General features: G+C 34.1%; 1 protein-coding gene and 1 pseudogene across 11 annotated transcripts in view; one reads left to right on the top strand and one right to left on the bottom strand.

Moving 5' to 3' along the window:
• The window catches only part of KANSL1L (KAT8 regulatory NSL complex subunit 1 like), a 129,426-nt gene that overhangs the window by 102,738 nt on the left and 14,616 nt on the right, over positions 1-12,072 (bottom strand). For all 11 annotated transcript variants that reach the window (XR_011998044.1, XR_011998043.1, XM_072743025.1 and 8 more), the window contains one exon: positions 6,672-7,788. Coding sequence is in view for 9 of the 11 variants with exons in the window: in XM_072743025.1 (XP_072599126.1) it covers positions 6,672-7,759 (1,088 nt within the window). In the remaining 2 variants the exon portion in view is untranslated. The remainder of the gene's footprint in view (positions 1-6,671; positions 7,789-12,072) is intronic.
• Positions 10,097-10,748, top strand: LOC112922596 (large ribosomal subunit protein uL6 pseudogene; annotated as a pseudogene).

The raw sequence follows: 12,072 nt of genomic DNA, 5'->3' as shown, positions 1-12,072 counted from the left end.
TCCAATTAAAAAATAGGCAAGACCTGAACAGACATCTTACCACAGAACATACAGATACGGCAAGTAAGTACATAAAAAAATGTTCAACATTGTATGTCATTAGGGAATTGCAAATTAAAACATCAGTAAGATGCCACGGCACATCCAGTGGAATAACCAAAATCCGGAACACTAACATCAAACGCTGACAAAGATGCGGAGCAACAGCAATCTTATTCGGTCAGAATGCAAAATACAGAGCCAACGTTGGAAGAAAGTTTGGCAACTTCTTACAAAACTAAACATACTTTTACCACACAATCCAACAACTGTATTCGTGTTATTTACCCAAATAAACTGAAGATTTATGTCTACACAAAAACTTGCACATAATATTTATACAGCAGTTTTGTTCATAATCTCCAAAACCTGGAAGTAACCCAGACATCTTTCAACAGGTGAATAGATAAGTTAAACTGCGGTACATCCAGACAACAGTATTACTCAGGGCTAGAAACAGGCTCTCAAGTCAGGAAAAGAAATCAAGGAAACTTAAACGCATATTACTAAGTGAAAGGCGGCAATGCGAAAAGGCTACACACTGTATGGTTCCAACTATGAGACTCTAGAAAAGGCAAAACTATGGAGATAGTAAAAAGGTTAAATAAGCAGAACACAGAGGATCTGTGGGGCAGTGAAACTACTCTGTATGATACAACAGCAGATGTTATGTCGTATACATTTGTCCAACCCAAAGAATGTCTAACACCCAAAGTGAACCCTACTGTAAGCTGTGGACTCTGGGTGATAATGATGTGTCTACATGGTACTACAGTGGTAGGGGATGTCAAAAATGGGGGAGTTTATGCATGTAGGGGGCAGGGGATATATAAGAACTCTCTATACTTTCTACTCAGTTTTGCTATGAACCTAAAACTGCTCTAAAATAAAATTAGTTAAAAAATATATAAAATAATGAGCTTATTTTAATTGAAGTACTACTTTCCTCACTGATGTCTATATACCACAATATAAAGTATTTCTTTATCATTTTATAGCTATTACTCCATTTTACAAGCACACTTGAACTTCTGCTCTTCTGTCACAGTCTTTCAACCGTCATTGCAATTTTTCTAGGAGTGTTTTTCATTCAACTTTTTCTGTTTCCTATTCAAGTAAAATTAAACAAAACCAGACTTTTCTCATCTATTTCTGAAGTGTAGAGAATTTAAATACAAAAATAATTTGTCAACTTCACATTATACAAATATAAAGGTATTCTTACTTCCAATCAATGAATGTTACTAGTCTTTTTATTCTCTAAATGTCACACTGAGTTTATACTCTTATTTATCTAATTCCTCAAAGGGAAATTCATCACCTGATTTTTTTTTTTTTACTTCTTCTCCTTTCCACTGTCAAAACAGGAACACATAAGGAAAACTATGAGTATTCATTTATGTAGGTCTGCAAGAAATTGCTTATTTTCTTCCAATCTAGAAAGGTTTACCTGAGACCTTCCAACTAAATTATCAACAGTTCTCTCCTCTCTTAGTGAATGTCTAATTTTGCTTTAAAAGAATTTCCTTATCAAGACTGCCAATTAGGGGCACCTGGATGGCTCTGTCAGTTAAGTGCCTGCCTTCAGCTCAGGTAATGATCCCAGGATCCTGGGATTGAGCACGCAGCAGGGAGTCTACTTGGAGTCTACCTCTGCCTCTCCATCTTGCTCATGCTCTCTCGTGCTCTCTCTCTCAAATAAATAAGATCTTAAAAAAAAAAAAAGACGGCCAATTAATACCAAAAACTCAAAGAAATTTGAATACATGGGGACTAATTTGGGGAAACGACATCTCTCTCTACACATCAGGTGAGATATTGTAAGGTTTCCTGAACTAAACTAAGATTTAACCAAGTTTCTTTCTTTTTTACAACCTTGGAAGATCAGAATATGCCTGTGTCAAAATCTGTGAGTTTTCCCATATGCACTCTGAATGAAAGTACTGATCATAGTTTCCCAGATGAAAAGAAATGTTAGCACTCTAACGTTTTACCGCCAGATGAGAGGGAACATAATTGTAGCTGGGTTTGTCAGTGACCAACCCATATCCCCTAACACTTACCAGTTCAGCACACAAAGATTTGACTTCATCTAGGGCTTTTTGTTGTTGCCTGAACCTGCTTTGTCACCCAAGTTGCAGAACAAAAGGGCAAGGGAATTGACACAACCAGGAACAACCTTCACCTACTAACTAGTGGCCTGATGTACAAATACACCAGTTTCCTCACCTCTCAAATGGGTTAACTCAAGCATGCATTTTACACTGGCTCCCCAAGTTTCTCATGGAATAAGTAAGCTCCAGTCTCTCACAATAGTGAGACACTTGATAAGACACTCTTCATTAGCTTTCAGATACTTAATATTTCATATAATTATCTCCAGAACTTTTTAAGAAAGATCAAAAAAGAATCTGATTCAAAGTGTTAAGAATAACATTAACCTCAGGTTGCTTGGCTTGTTCAATCAGAAGAGCATGTGACTCTTCTGATCTCAGAGTAGTGAGTTCAAGCCCCAGATTGGGTACAGAGATTACTTTAAAAAAAATTAAAATCTTTAAAAAATAATAACATTAATCTCTGCTCAGAGTCACAGAGCAAATCATATGTAACACAAGGAGGTCCAAAACCTGTGCTACTTCACCAAAGCAACAGAACACTGGGAGTGGTTCTATCCTTAATTATTGTATAAGGATCACATTTCAAACCTACAAAACCCTAAAATCCTATTTTCCTTTCCAAAGGAAAATGGCTTTAAAAATATTTTTCTAATGCACTAGTTTCTCAGCCAAAAGTTTAAGATAATTAGTAATGGTATTATGAATTAATCTATTGTCTACATTTTTGGAGGGAAAAGAAAAGGGGCAAGTCAAATATATATTTAACAATGGTAATGGCTAATGTGAGTGTTTTGCAGTTTCCTAAAACAATTATATTTCTTCACAGCTAATTTCCTAACCAGAATGAAGGAATTTGTTTTTCTTATCAGGGTTAAAATAAAAGCAATTGAAAGCATTTATAATAATATAATCAAAGATTTTTAAGATAAATATATTTTACTTATCAATTTTTAAAAGTTACAAATGTTAAATATAATAAAATAGTTACTTTTAAATGTCTATATTTTGTCACGTTGTATTTCATTCATTCATTCATGCTGACTCTACTGTAAGACACATCTTGTAGCCAGTTTCGTATTAAAGAAAAAGGAAGAAAGTGGGGGAAATAAAAATAAACTACAGAATGGAAGAAGAAAGATAAACATTTATGGAAAGAAATTTCATACTGACAATCCCAATTTGTTTATCTTCAAAACTACATATTCAAATACAGAAAAATTCATTTAGTCACCAAATAAAAAAAAAAAAACACCAATAATAGTAGACAATGCTAGGCAGTAGGTACACAATGACAGAAAAAGTAGTGTTTGCCTTAAGTTACTTAAAATTAAATTGAAGTCAACTGTGGTATTTGTCACTGTAGACCTTATAATTAAGAAGTCTATTCATATTCAGTAGAGATAATGAAAATTGTGTTAGCACTCCCTTAAAAATTTAGGTCCACAAAATGCATATTTTTACCTATTTAATGTCTAAAGTTTATTTCTGAACTTCATTCATTTAAAATACTCATCTACAGCTGAAAAATCAATTTCCAGAAATGTAAAGAACAAAAATAAACCTAAAAATATTTAAAAACTAAAAAAAACCCTTATTACCAAAATAAATGTATTAAGTTATTGAATGAACTTAACCTAAAACAGAACTAATTCCAGTTTAAAAATACAGAAACCATTTTTATACTTGTATCAAAAGATACAAATACTTAAAAGTTGTGTTATTCTCAAAATTCATGAAGTATAAAAAGTAATAAAAAGTTGAAAAATAATCTTTCCCACAAGAAATCTATTAGCATTAGTAAAAATATTCAAAACAAAGTTAATATCCAATTTTGCAAGAGGTACATAAAATCAAGAAATGCAAATTGAGTTCAAATAGCAAAAACAAACACAAAAATCTAAACAATTATCAAATGATTCAGTGAACTAAAAAATTCAAAGAGCTACTATATGAATTTTGTTTTACTTATTTGAATCAATCATATGATTGTAACCTGAGGATGAAGCGTATCTGAAATATAGATATGAGCTTTAATAACTAAGGCATCCCAATGTTAAATGGTCAATAATGCAACAGGCTAGAAGTATATTTTATATCTTCATATTAAACTTCTTAGATTCATTATTTTCCTAAAAATGCACTTCTGGTGTCCTGAGACTTCCAACTGATTACAGGAAAAAGAAAGAATGAGAAATAAACTTTCTAAGCCTGAATCCAATTTTTTTCCAAACTACATTCTTCAATTTTCATCAATAAACTGGTGAAGCTGACAAGAAATAAGATGTATATTGCTTGACACTTTGTATAAAAAATTTTTCAATAGTATGAATCTTCCTATTTGTGTATGTTTTACATATAAAATTAGTGTTCTCTGACTAAATTCAAGGAGTAAATGCAAGTCTTAAAATGTCTTGACCAATTAATAATTAAATGCTTGATATAGGAAGTTTTTTTTTTTTTTTTAAGGTTTAAAATGCGGTTTCCACCCTTACCAGGTGTTGGGCTACTAAGACAGATATTAGCAAATCATATAGGACAAAATATGATTTAATGATAAATTACACAGATTAAGTACTATAGGAAATCAATGAAAGAAAATCCTAATGAAGGTCAATAGTCTAGAAGACATGATTTTCTGATTTTTGTTTCTAGCTTAAAAGAGACAAACCTGCCCATTAGCTATCCTCAACATCAACAAAAAGTAAATAATTTACTAAATTTACCTACTAAATTTTATTCAATTGAATTTCTTCAAAAGCATTATAAATATGAAAATTGATAAATTTCTGGACTTCTTTCAGAACACATATGCTTAATAATTATTTTTTTATGCTTAATAATTCTTGTGGCTATAAGCATCAAAGAATGATACACTGATAAAGCTGCCTAGCCCAATAGTAAGAATATTGGTCTTAAGTCTTCTATACATAGACAAGAATCCATGATCCATCAATTATTTGGTTTTTTGACCATGTGGCAAGTTACTTAACCATGCTAAGACTATTTTCTCTTAAATGAAATAAGGATAACAGCAATCATCTCCCATAGTTGTTGAAAGTATTAAATATAACATATGTAAATATCACAATGCCAGTCAGAAAAAAATATGTACTCAATACTAGCTCCCACATTCAAACACATTTCAAATATAGTAATAACAGAACACCAAAGACTAGAATACCCACTTTGTTTTACATTTTATTCTTTACCGTAGAAATTGATATACTGACCTCGTATTTATTAGTAAAACTTAATGTGTTTAGCCTCTAATTCTATAATTCTCACTCATCTTTGACAATTTGATAAAAATGATGGATTTCTTCCTCCCAATATACAGTATTTTGCATCAAGTTAGGGACATTAACAGATTCCCTGAAAGCTAGATTAAGAATTATGTTCTATTTGGCTACTTAAAAGAAACTCAATTCAAATTAAATAAAATTTAAAAATTCAGTTCCTCAGTTACACTGGCCACATCTCAAGTGCTCAATAGCCACAGGAGACTATTTGATGACACAGATATAGAACATTTCTATCATCCCAGAAAAATTCTACCAGATTGGGTTATTCTGGAGTATAACACAGTGTGATACATAAAACCTTTGTTGTTTTTTTTTTTCGTTTTGTTTTTTTGGAAGTAGATTCTAAAGAGAGTAGAAACTGCAAATATTTTGCCCACAACTGAATCACCAAGGTCCAGCACATAATAAGCATCCAATAGTTATCTAATAGCTGACATTATAATTTTGTTTTGGTTATAATAATCCAGCAAAAATTGGGGCACCTGGGTGGCTCAGTGGGTTAAGCATCTTCAGCTCAGGTCATAATCTCAGGGTCCTGGGATGGAGCCCTGCATCAGGCTCCCTGCTCAGCAGGGACTGTGCTTCTCCCTCTCCTTTCTCTCCCTCTACCTCTCCCCCTCCACTGCTTCTGCTCTCATTCATTCCCACGGTCTCTCTCTCTCTCATATAAATACATAGTCTTTAAAAGAATCCAGCAAAAATTGATTGAGTTGGTAAAGACCAGAACTGAAAGATATGAACTCAATGAGTATAAAACTACTACAGTTAAAAAAAAAAAAAAAAGATCAACTTATATATACTCTCAACTGATAAACTCCTAAAGCCAATGTGGGCTCTCCATGTGAAGACTAAATTTTTTGTATTTTGGCTATACATATTGGCTAAAACACTTAAGCAAAATGTTAAGCCTTGTCTATAGCCTATTCTACTCAAGAATGGGAGAAATGCTTACTTCTGGCTAAAGAACTTTCAATATCCCTATATGGATTTTTCCTAGACAGAGCAGTTGAATAACTTATTTTTAAATAGTATGTATATATTCACATACGGTAGTTTAACAAAGTATTTTAAAAATTCACCAAAGTTTTATACCTTAAAGATTATGGCATTAAAATTTTAGAAAATCTATTTCCTTTTAATTTATCATGAAATCAAGACAAAATTGCTGCTATACACAGAACAGTAAAAGGTCTAATAATAATTTTGCACTTACACTGCCACATTTTTTCTAATGGCATATTCATCCAAATCGTCATCAGAGCTGCTATCAGTTGCATCAGAATCCAGACCTTCTTCAACATGAGACAACAGCCCTGTAGCAGACAGTGCAAATCTTTGGATTTCTGCAGCTGTACACCGTGAAACGCCATTTTTTGTATCACTCCACAATTTATTCTCTGCAGTCAACATGTTGACTTCTGGCTTAATTTCAGTGCATTTAGGTAAACTGCTATCCAAAACTGTGGTAGGTTCATGAAAGGTCTTCTTTTGGGGGAGTTGATGTTTCAGAGAAAATTTCATTTGTTGACCATAGTGCTTAACGACATGCTTTGCCAGAAGCATCTGCAAATGTTTCTGAGTTCTTCTAGCCTGGCTAAGTAAAATTTTCTGTTTGCTTACACAATGAAGTAAACGAGCATTCACTTCCTCCTCTTTTTCAGCAGCTGAGAAACTAATAGGCACATTTGAGTGGCCAGGCCCAATTTTCTTTTGAGCACAGTGCAATAAACCCTTTTTAATTTCAACATCAGTAACTTTATCCAAAAGTGCATTCTTTTGGTACCATTTGCAGTTTTGCAGTTGTACCTTATCTACATTAGTGTCTTTGGTTATATTTGAATCCAAAATAATTTGTACATCTGTCATGCACTGGCTTGTGGTATCTGACAGAAGTTCCTTTTTGATGAACTCTTCAGAATGAGAATGACAGATTTTACTAAGCTGAATGTTGCTGCCATTACACAGTATGTTTTTCAGCTTATTGCAGTTGGGTTCCCCTAATTTCTTTTGTTTGTAATTCTCATTGTATTTATTTAATGTAGAATTAGAACTCATTAAAAGAACTGTCTGATAATGTTTTGAAGACTGAGAGGAGCCAAAATGTTTTAAATTCACAAAGTTAGTGTTAAGAGTAGGTTCAGGAGTTGGAAATCCCAGCATCTGAGATAAAGTGTCTCCCTTAAGCTTTTCATCTACAGTTCTTGGACTTTCCATACATAGGATCTTGTCAGACTCCATGGTACTTGGTAAAGATGAAAAGCAGATACCCTTTGTTGCTGCCTCCCTCAGAGCTGGGGTCATGGCGAATCCTGCAGATAATTACTGGAAACCTAAAATAATGTAAAAATAAATGATCAAATATCTAGAAAACAGGTTTATGCATACACTTTTACCAAGGGCAACATTTTCAATGCTTCTGATTAAAATGTGAATGGAACTAAATTCCTTTATTTCCCAACTCTTAACAATATCTCTGTTCTTTCCTAATTTATAAGGAATTCAACAAAGACTAAACTAGTCTTCATGTTCTATGGGCCCAATACCAAAAACTCCAGTTAAGGTAGCACAATAAGTGTTAGACAAATGCTTGTGGATGTACCTCAACTGTACCTCAAAAAAAAATTTTTAAGAAAATGTTTATGAAAAGCAAAAGAAAGGGATCCCTGGGTGGCGCAGCGGTTTGGCGCCTGCCTTTGGCCCAGGGCGCGATCCTGGAGACCCGGGATCGAATCCCACGTCAGGCTCCCGGTGCATGGAGCCTGCTTCTCCCTCTGCCTGTGTCTCTGCCTCTCTCTATCTCTCTGTGACTATCATAAATAAATAAAAAATATTTAAAAAAGATTTAAAAAAAAAAAAAAAAAAAAGAAAAGCAAAAGAAAAAAATTCCAATCTAGAATCTGGGAATTATATTTCAAAATGTGACTCAATCCCGTACTTTCAGCCAAAGTAAGAAGTAATTATTTTTATAAAATATAAGCTGCTCAAAACCTCCATTTCTCAACTTAAATTCCACAATCAGAACAGTATAAATATTAACTTATAAAAATAAGCCAAATAATGTCAGAAGACATAAATAACTGAACTACAAGCAAAAAAAGTATAATTTCACAACTGTTAAAAATGATAGCAAAAACTTGCTTAATCTGCAATGCACAATAATTTTTTCCCTTTTCACAAATAGATAATCCTAAATTATCATTATAAAAGCTGTTACCCCCACCTGGAAAATAGTGGGGACCATAGCAGATGATTGCTAAAGGTTAATCCCACAATTAAACAAATTTCACTGTATTTTATCAAAAAGTGTAAAACCATACAGTCTGATTCACTGAAAAAGTTAATCCTATACCACTGAAAATTATGAGGACAAAACACAAAAAAATTTACACCATAAAAAATTATGAGTTTTGTAAGATACTCTGGAATGATACTCTATGATTTGTTTCAACACAAGTCAGTTAAGTCATTTAAATGTCCATACTCCCATACTGTAGATCCCCAGGTGCTAACTGTAACTCTACACCGTTCATTTCTATGTGAAAACACAAAACCAAAAGGGAGTTTCTTACAAAGACTAGCAAGAATGATCAAAGGAAAAAAAAAAAGGTTTGTTTCAATGCAGTTAAAAAAAACACACAGGGTAAAAGCAAGTTATAGACTAGGAGAAGATATTGGCAATATATAATAGGAAAGAATTTGTACCCAGAATACATAAAGAACAAATTAGCAAACTGGTGAGTCACATCATAGATGACATCCAAATGACCACTAAACACATACTCAATCTCACTAGTAATGAAGGAATTATGGATTAGTAAAGCAAGAGACCAGTTTTCCAATCACTAAATTGAAAATAATGTTTTAAAAGTCCCCGTGTAGCTCAGCTGGTTGCCTGCCTTTGGCTCAGGTTGTGATCTCAGGATCCTGGGATCAAGCCCCACATTGGGCTCCCTGCTCAGTGGGGAGTCTGCTTCTCCCTCTCCCTCTGCCCCTCCATCCTACTCGTGCTCTTTCTCTCAAATAAATGTTTTATTAAAAAGTTGAAAAAAATGTTCTAAGTTGAAATATCACTTATCGTAATTCAGAAAAATAAGATTTCTCCCATCTATTTGGACTATAAGTTGATTCGGGAATTTGACAATAAATGTAGAAAATGTATTTGTTATAAGTGCATAACAGAGCAGTGTCTTAACAGCAAAATATTCTTTCAAAGCAACCTAGATATCTAACAATAAGAGAATGGATAACGTGATGGAATACTATAGAGCAGTTAAAAAGAATGACCTAAATCTATATATACAAATATGAACAACCTCAAAAAGAATACACAGTTTTCTTTAAAAAAAAGAAAAGAGGGATCCCTGGGTGGCGCAGTGGTTTGGCGCTTGCCTTTGGCCCAGGACGTGATCCTGGAGACCCGGGATCGAATCCCACATCAGGCTCCCGGTGCATGGAGCCTGCTTCTCCCTCTGCCTGTGTCTCTGCCTCTCTCTGTCTCTCTGTGACTATCATAAAAAAAAAAAAAAAAAAAAAAAAAAATTAAAAAAAAGAAAAGAAAAGAAAAAGGTACAGCATACAGTATGCTACCAAATCAATAAAATACAAACACAAGCTCTCTTTGCTCCATCTACTGTGAGAATGAAGATCATTCTCAGCAATCGGACTGTCAGTCAACATTCCAGAAAACATCAACATCACTCTGAAGGGATGCACTGTTATTGTGAAGGGTTCCAGAGCATCAATGTAGAACTCAGTCTCCTTGGAAAGAAAAAGAAGAGGTTCTAAGATACAAATGGTGGGGAAACAGAAAAGAACTGGCAACTGTTCACACTACCCATAGTCATGTACATAACATGATCAAGGGCATTACACTGAGGCTTTATCACAAGATGAGGTCTGTGTATGCTCACTTCTCCATCCATGTTGTTATACAGAATGGTTGTCTGGTTGAAACTGAAAATTTCTTGGGTGAAAAATACATCTTCAGGGTTTGGATGAGGCCAGGTGTTGCTTGTTCAATAACTCAACCCCAGAAAGATGAGTTAATTCTTGAAGAAAGTGACACTGAACTTGTATCAAACTTCTCTGCTTTGGTTCAGCAAGCCACAACAGTTTAAAACAAAGATATCAGAAACTTTTTAAATGGTTTCTATGTTTCTGAAAAAAGAACAGTTCAGAAGGCTGATGAATAAGATCTAACTCGTCCACCTACAGAAACAGCAAGATGCCAGATGATTTTTCAGACTTATTTGTAATATTCTAAAGATACAATAAAAGCTATATTGATTTGGAAAAAATATATACAAACACAAGATTGAACTACATATATGTACCTGTGTTTGTGTCTATGTGTTTACAAGAATAAAAAAATGAACCAGAAAAATACCCACCAAATCTGTAATAGTAGTTGCACATCAGGTAAGTTCCATGAAAAAGAACTAAGAGTGGTGGTTTAACAGGAGTTAGGTTTCAACTACAAACTTTATTACCCGGGGGAAAAAGACTTGAATGCAAAATGAACAAATGTTAGTGGTTGTCAATTCCATGTGGTAAAAATATAGATGTTTGGGGGTGCCTGGCTGGCTTAATCAATAAATCATGCAACCCTTGATCTCAAGGTCATGAGTTCAAGTCCCACAATGGGCATAGAACTTACTTGATATATAGAGAGCAAAGAAGTTTGCCTTTTTAATACTTTACTGTATCTCAAAAAAAAAAAATTGTAGAGATTTCTATATAATTCTCTCCCCAAAGTCTGTAAAACTCAAAGTTTTCTAATTTTATGAGAAATATTCTATTATCTCCTACTCAAACACCTAGAGTGGTATGTAGATATCTACACTGCTCTCGAAGGAAAACTGTGTTAATCACAGATGAGGTAGCCATATTCAGAAAATTCTATACTCTATCCCCCACCTTCCTCATCTTCTCTCTCAAAAATTTGAACAAGGTGCTAGGGACATATTCAGAGTGGCTAGCAGCAGGGGCAGAAGGTAAAACATGAGGCAGCAGAGTTCATCTTAGGCCTGGATAAACTAAATATAAGGCAAAACTATAAATAAGAGGCCAACATAAAAAAAATAAAGAAAGATTAATAGTTAAGAACTACAGTTGCTAAAAAGAAAAAAGAATATAGATTTAGTCTGGCTTAGGGGCATTTATGGTAGATAACTAGAATAAAACACACACAAACTGGTGCGGGACGCCTGAGTGGCTCAGCAGTTAAGTGTTTGCCTTTGGCTCAGGACATGATCCCGGGGTCCAGGGATTGAGTCCCACATCAGGCTACCTGCAATGAGCCTGCTTCTCCCTTGGCCTATGTCTCTGCCTCAATCTCTGTGTTGCTCATGTATAAATAAATAAAATCTTAAAAAAAAAAAAAAAACCTGGTACAATCTCTGGAGTTTATTTGGCATGATACGGAGCTTCTAAAATGATCTTAATAATCCCCATCTCCTGGTATTCCTGCCTTTATGTAATCCTTTCCTCTTGAAGATGGGCTGGATGTGCTGCCTTGCTTCTAGCAAACAGAATACAGAAGAGGTGATGGAGTATCTCTTCTAAGATTAGGTTACAAAGAGACTGTGGCTTCCATCTTGTCACCTTCTCTCTCT

The sequence above is a fragment of the Vulpes vulpes genome, chromosome 16, assembly GCF_048418805.1.
Source record: "Vulpes vulpes isolate BD-2025 chromosome 16, VulVul3, whole genome shotgun sequence".
In the NCBI taxonomy this organism is placed as follows: domain Eukaryota; kingdom Metazoa; phylum Chordata; class Mammalia; order Carnivora; family Canidae; genus Vulpes; species Vulpes vulpes.
Note: the sequence above shows the minus strand (reverse complement) of the source record. Positions and strands in the feature narration are given on the sequence as shown.